The 7,632-nt window shown below is 42.4% G+C and overlaps 1 protein-coding gene across 6 annotated transcripts in view; it reads left to right on the top strand.

The window, feature by feature from the left end:
• SH3BP2 (SH3 domain binding protein 2) overlaps positions 1-4,398 on the top strand; it is a 55,824-nt gene extending 51,426 nt beyond the window's left edge. For all 6 annotated transcript variants that reach the window (XM_069977331.1, XM_069977333.1, XM_069977329.1 and 3 more), the window contains exons 12-13: positions 2,085-2,144; positions 3,423-4,398. In XM_069977331.1, the coding sequence (XP_069833432.1) occupies positions 2,085-2,144; positions 3,423-3,563 (201 nt within the window). In that variant the 3' untranslated portion in view covers positions 3,564-4,398. The remainder of the gene's footprint in view (positions 1-2,084; positions 2,145-3,422) is intronic.
• The last annotated feature ends 3,234 nt before the right edge of the window (positions 4,399-7,632 follow it).

Raw genomic sequence — 7,632 nt, forward strand, 5'->3', positions numbered from 1 at the left:
TGCTGCTGACATTTGTTATCTATCTATCTATCTATCTCCTATCTATCTATCTATTATCTATCTATCTATCTATCTATCTATCTATCTATCTATCTATCTCCTATCTATCTATCTATCTATCTATCTCCTATCTATCTATCTATCTATCTATCTATCTCCTATCTATCTATCTATCTATCTATCTCCTATCTATCTATCTATCTATCTATCTGCCTATCTATCTATCTCCTATCCATCTATCTATCTATCTATCTATCTCCTATCTATCTATCTATCTATCTATCTGCCTATCTATCTAATATCTATCTATCTATCTATGGAGATAGATGATAGATAGGCAGATAGATAGATAGGCAGATAGGAGATAGATAGATAGATAATAGGAGATAGATAGATAGATAGGAGATAGATAATAGATAGATAGATAGATAGATAGATAGATAGGTAGATAGGAGATAGATAGATAGATAGATAGATAGATAGATAGATAGGAGATAGATAGATAGATAGATAGATAGGAGATAGATAGATAGGAGATAGATAGGAGATAGATAGATAGATAGGAGATAGATAGATAGATAGATAGATAGATAGATAGATAGATAGATAGATAGATAGGAGATAGATAGGAGATAGATAGATAGATAGAAGATAGATAGATAGGAGATAGATAGATAGATAGATAGGAGATAGATAGATAGATAGATAGATAGATAGATAGATAGATAGATAGATAGGAGATAGATAGAAGACTATAGATAGATAGATAGATAGATAGATAGATAGATAGATAGACAGATAGATAGAAGACTATAGATAGATAGATAGATAGGAGATAGATAGATAGATAGATAGATAGATAGATAGATAGATAGATAGATGTGTACCAGAAAAATAAAAAAAGGATACTCACATGGCAGCACAGCAGTGGCTTTCTCCCCAGTAGTGGCTGCTTGCACACCTCACACACAGCTCCCAGCCCCCGCAGCTCCTATCTCCAGTCCCGCGGCCCCTGCACTGTCTTCCCTCCTGTGACGTCATCAGCAGTAGTGGGGAAGATAAGCAGGGGAGAAGATGATCAGGGGAGAAGATGAATGCAAGTGCCGCTGGGCTGGAGATAAGAGCTTCGGGGGCTGGGCGGTATGTGAGCTCAGGGCTTTGAAAGGGACACAGCATCTCACTCTGTCAGCGGCCACTGACTGATACTGAAGGCCGCAGCTGCTGAGTGCCATGGGCCTTCAGTGTCAGTCACTGGTCAGTGTGTGGCAGCAGCAGCAGCAGCGGCACCCCCCCTCCCCCCCTGCTTGTAACTGCGGGCCCCCTACCCCTCCAGTCTGGCAGCGGTCCTCCTCACTGCTGATCACATTGCTGTCTGACTGCACCGCCTCCCCCCTCTGACCCCAGCCGGAATGCAGAGCAGTCAGACAGCGTGATGAAGAACCCCCCCCCCCCCCCAGCACTGCCATGATGTACACCTTCCCTGTCAGCTAGCCTTCCCCCACCATCCCTCCTTTGATAAAAAAAAAGAATAAGCACATACTCACTCTGTGCTTCAGCCGGCTCCAGCTTCTCCTTCTTCTCACCGCTCTGCCGGTGACGTCACTCCTCTGCTCCGCGCGGGAACGCAGGGGATGAGTGAGGCCTCTAGTGACCGGAGGCAGAATGCAGCTTCCGGCCACTAGAGGGAGCTGTGCACAGCCCGTATCTGGGAGCGCTCGCAATTAAAGGGCCAGGTACGTTTTGGGAAGCGGGACACTTGGGGCCCGTTCCGGGACAGCGGGACAGGACCCCGAAATCGGGACTGTCCCGCTAGATCCGGGACGGTTGGGAGGTATGGGTAAACCATTGGTGTTATAGAGAAGGAGCTGGCCTCTCCTCTGGCTAGAAGAAGGGGCTCCCAAATGAACGATCCCCTTCAGTTTCTCCACGTCATGAAACCATTCAAACCCTTAAATAAAGAGGAACATATAGAGCCCCTTTTTAACATAGGTTTTATAATATTTTTGGGGCGTTTGCTTCACTTTATATCAATACATGTAGGTTTACTAAGTAACTAATGATTTTTTTTTATTTTTTCTTTAAAGGTCCTGGTTGTATGGGATAAAGAAGAAGCAAAAGTAAGAAACTACCGAATTTTTGAAAAGGTTTGTTGATTTTTTTATATATATATATTCAACTTATTTCCATATAAATGTGTTTCCTCTTCTCACGTCCAGCCTTAGGCTATGTTCACACTGCGTACGATTCCGGCCGCATTTCATACGCCGCCGTACATGTGCGGCTGAAACTACGGCCGTGGGAAAAATCGACATGCGGCCGGATGCGTACGAACCACGAACATACGCCCGTAGTACAATTATGCTTCCCTAGCTTGTTTCAAAGCGATCTGAAACAGGTCATTTACTTGGAAATCTTCGCCCAGCCCCGTAAACCACACAGAACCTCTTGGATCGAAAAATCAAGTTCAATTTGGCTGAAATAAGTACTTCGTACGGGACCGCATGGAAATCCACGGCCGTGAGTTTCAACATTTCCGTCCTCAAACAATGGTCTTGTTCATTTTTCACTGCGCCGTATACGATCCGGCCGTAAGCTCATACGTAGTGTGCATTGTGTGGGCGTATATCGTATATTTTCAAGCGAACGCATCAACCTCAAAACTACGTGCGTATATTTGCGGTTCGCACTACGACCGGAAACATACACAGTGTGAACATAGCCTTATACTGCTTCCTGCACAGCCTCTTTAATCTTACTTTATTTGCTTGATTAAATCACTGTCACCATTAGGCCCCATAGTGTGCTGTGGACCCAGATTGAGTGTCTTTGATTTTGCCATGGCAACACACAATGGGCAGTATTGGTCCATATAGCACACCCTTCCAATGAGGCCTTTTGAACTGTTTTATGGAATCTAAAGGAATTTAAGCAATGTGTCTTCTTGTGAAGACCACCAAGCTGGCATATGGAGTCTAATAGATGAGATAATGCTGCCTGGCAAAGAAAAAAAGGATGCAAAGTAGCTCTTCTCCAGTAGGAAAAGAGCTCTACAGTGCCACCTACTGGAAATAACTATGCTAAAGCCTTGAATCTGAAGGAGGACCCATCTGTAGACTGATATGGAGCAGTCGGAGACAGAGCTGAGTTCCAGATGTCACTGACTTGCAGGGGCGCTATCTCCAATAGGCGGCACTAGGGATTTTACCTTTTGAAGGAGGAATACTGTACATTATTTTATGGAACAAACAGGTCAGTAAGGGATATATAAAAACCCCTCTGGAAGACAGTGATTTACAAGTCCTATTATCTTACATGTCAGTATTGAATTTCTCTGTTCTCTAAGCCTCTCATAAGCCTAACTACTGATTATTATTAGAATATTATAAGTAATGCTAATATATATATATCCTCTCTCACCATAGGACTCCTGCTTTTACCTTGAGTCAGATAACCTATTTCCAGACCTGGCTTCTTTGGTTGAACACTACTATGGGAGCACCTTACCCAGTCATGACAGACTTGTTCTCAAACATGCCTATGGATCCCCAAATAAGCCCAGGTGACAAGACTAATTCACCTTGGATGCGCCATAAGGACATGCTGTTGTTCACTAAGACATGTGGTAGGACATGTCATAGCGGGTTTATGCCAGCTGGGTCTCTCCCGTCCGACGTCAACGACCACCACGGTTCAAGGATTCAACTATGAACATATGGTCCGAAGAACTTCTATTCGTCCTAATAATAGCCAGCTCCTGCCATGACTACTTCATTGTAATGTATGCTTTACCAATGGGAATGAAGGAAAGAGGTGCAGGCAATGGAAGAAGCAACGAAGAAGTAAAGATGTCCACACAGACATGGAGAAGCGATGAATGTAATAGACTATAGATATAGAGTCGACCAATATTAGGTATATCTCTCGCCTAATAGTTAAAGCATTGGTCCCATAAATAATTTCTGAAAAGTTTAAGAACATTTCTGGAACTACATATTTCATTGGTGCAAATGTTAAAGCCCATGGTGACTTCTGCAGTCAGTTTTATTGCTCGAATATATTGAAACTGAATTATAACAAATTCTGCCAATGGTTTTGGTTTTAAAAAAATCCCACCTGTCTGTGTATACAGCTCCTATACAGGCATATGTGTCTCAATGAGCACAGACCCTGTGCATAGTTTCATCCTGCCGTCATGTGTTACCTGTGTAGTAAAACATGATCATTAGATTATACATGGGGTTAAATATGGAGATACATAGGTTAGTATAGGAGATGTAGACACAAAACTATAGGAATTTTCCTTTATTTTTTATTATTATTTTTTTTATTAGATGCATTGTAGCTAGTGCTGGTCCGAAACTGCCGAGGTTCGGGTTCGTATGAACCTGAACGCTCTGCATCAGATTTCCGCTGTCTGCCCGCTCCGTGGAGCGGGTGGATACAGCGGGAGGACCGCCTAGAAAACTGGGATACAGCCTATGGCTATGGCTGTATCCCAGTTTTCCAGGCGGTCCTCCCGCTGTATCCACCCTCTCCACGGAGCGGGCAGACAGCGGGAATCATTACCGAGAGTTCGTGTTCGTACGAACCCAAACCGAACTTGGTTCGGACCATCCCTAATTGTAGCTACAAAAAATTGCAAAAATAAACATGTTAACTCCATTGTAGAAATGGAAAAAGCATCTGGAAATAGTAAAAAAATTTCAAGGGCCGTTCACACATAGCCGGTGGCCTAGTTACACTGCATGTAGAATTTTTTTTTATCTTGTAGAACTGTGCCAAATAAATTAGGCGCTACACCGCTTTTTAGCCAATAGGGTACCACATAAGACTTTGGGTCCAACACTGTCTATCAATAGTGGGTGGGCTCCAAATCACTGAACATATGTGAACCGAGCTTAAAGGGGTTGTGCCATGAAGAACATGAAGTTGGTGAAATCAGATGTGTACTACATACATGTAATGTGCTGTTTTTATAGTTTTTCTTCCCCATGGAGTAGGGTAGGTGTTTGTTTTGTACATGTGCTTCAGGAAATGAAGGATTTGACAGATACATCAAAGTGCTGCAATATATAGTTACTTGAAGGCAAAGGGACATACAATGTCCTTAAAGTGTTACATAATATAATAACTTTTGGGGCATTTCACATTGATCCAGCCATTTTTTTACACTTTATTTTTTGTTTTGTCATTTCGATCATTACCTAGATATGTATCGACCCCAGACAGGTTCTTCACATGGGATATTATTAGATATTTGGAGGTTAATAATTGTTGTATTACTAAGGTATGTTGGACACTACAAAAAGGTGGCTTGTATTGATATGTGTTGTGTAAATGATACTGTTCTGCCATTTTTTTTTTATTTAAAAATAATAGGACACTTGCTAATGTATGCAATTTTTTTTATAAAAACCTTTATGATTTGCTCATTTGGAATCATTGTTTTCAGTGTTTTTATTTTATTTGTAGTGCATAAAAGTCAGGGTTTACACCTCATGTACAAAGGGAGACTTTCTAGAACAATGGCTGTGGTGTCTAGTGGTCACCAGCACTCGATAAGGATATGTAACCAGACTGACGCTTCCTGTTTTTTGCAGCTTTGCTGAATCTGGTGGGACTGGATGAGCAGTTATCTTATCATTAGGGGAGTATACAAATCAATTATGACTTCTGGAACCACAGATACGGCAGGGTAGTAACATATAAACAGATAAGACTCTGTATGAAGGTCTTTTGTTATACTTTGGTCAGTACTCCTGGAAAAATGTATGACATTTTTCTGTCAATTAAAGGGGTTATCCGGTATAAGGAAATGTACAAATGTAAAATCAGTCTATGGAAGCATGTGGTACATATCAGCTGAAAACACACAAAAACTGCTAAACCTTATCAATTTTTCTTTGCACTATATCATCTGAGTCTGATGGATACACAGTCCAACATTTGCTGTAGAATGGTGCTTGCTTACCGAGCCTATTTCATGGCTTGGTGATCGCGAAGCAAGGGCTGTATACATATTTTTAGTGATGTTCATTCTGCCCTTGCTGTGAATATTGAAAATAATAGTTTACTTACCTCTCCATGCTCCCTGGGGTGCTCCTGGCATTTTTCCATGCACTGCTGCTGCTGCTGAAGCTTCTAAACCCATCTGTTCATCAGCCAATCACTGACCAAGACGGGACAGCACCTGAGGCAGTAATTGGCTGAGCAGCCTGTCACTTCAGAGACAGCTTCATAAGCTACAGCGGTGGCTGTGGTGAGCGGGGAACAGGCAGAAGAACACTGGGGAGCATGAACAGGTAAGTAATAACTTTAAAGGGGTTTGCCACTTTATATTTATTATTATTTTGTGTAAAGTATTAGTAAGTGTACTCACTGTATATACTGACAGCAGCTCCATGTGTCCCTAATAGAGCTAAAATCAGACTCTCCTCCTCCAGATTCTGCTGCCTTGCTCTGTGCTGACTCTGTCTATACTATGGCCGACATGAAGGAGCATGTGACCATGCCCCACCCCCCAGTGTCTACCAATAAACCTGTATATGCCTATGATGGACACTGGGGGCGGGGCATGGTTACTTGCTCCTCCATGTCAATCCTTATGGACAGACTCACCACAGAGCAGGGCAGCACAGCCTGCAGGAGTGGAGTCTGATTTTCGCTCTATGAGGTACACAGGGAGCTGCTGTCAGTAAGTAATGTGAATACACTTACTTATAATACACACAAAACGATTTTATTATAAAGTGGCCAACCCCTTTTATTAACTTTTTTAATTATTTAATATATACTTTCAGTAGACCTCCTACTATGCGGAGCAATGCGGGGGCCAATGATTTTTAAACCATCTGAAAGACAATGATCAGCTGATTGTTGTCTTTATTAAACAGGGCGATATCTGCCTGATTGGCCGGCTATCACCCTGTGGATTAGGACACTAATGCAAAAGCCAGGAACCAGGGAGCAGTGGAATTGTTAAGTTGGCTGTATGTCCTTATAAGTAAGGACAGGACTCTAAGTTAGTAAGTGTAAAGGTGGCCATACACCAATACTGATGGCCAAACAATTGTTCAGCTGTCAGTTATCTTTCCCATCCAGCCTTGCAGGAACAACAAGAAGGCAGTAGGACCCAGAGAAATGCAAACCGAGCAAAACACAGAACACCTGCAAAAAAACTAACTGAACCAAACGCCAGTAGCTTCCAATTACAAACAGGGGCGGATTAACTTTACCATAGGCCCCGGGCTGTTCACCAAGCCTGGGTCCCCCAACCCCACTGTAACTATGGCAGCACTAGCATGGCGTTCATAGTACAGGATAGATAATGTCATGGTGCCCTGATTTGTGAAAAATTGCAGTAAAAAAGCAGCATTTTTTTGCAAATCATGGCAGAACTGTAGCCAGGAGACAGTACACCACTGAAAGTATAAGTCTTTTTGGTTGGCCATGGGCCCCGGGCTACCTCCTGAAAAGAACCTATTATAATCTGCTACTGATTACAAATATCAGCATAACAAAAACAAGAATCTAGAAATATCATAGGAACAAGGACAGGAACACGAGAGAGTATGTGTGGACAGAGTGGAGCCCTTGACAACTCCTGCATTTCATGGAACAGGGTTAGAGCTG

The sequence above is a fragment of the Dendropsophus ebraccatus genome, chromosome 7 (assembly GCF_027789765.1).
Source record: "Dendropsophus ebraccatus isolate aDenEbr1 chromosome 7, aDenEbr1.pat, whole genome shotgun sequence".
NCBI lineage: Eukaryota > Metazoa > Chordata > Amphibia > Anura > Hylidae > Dendropsophus > Dendropsophus ebraccatus.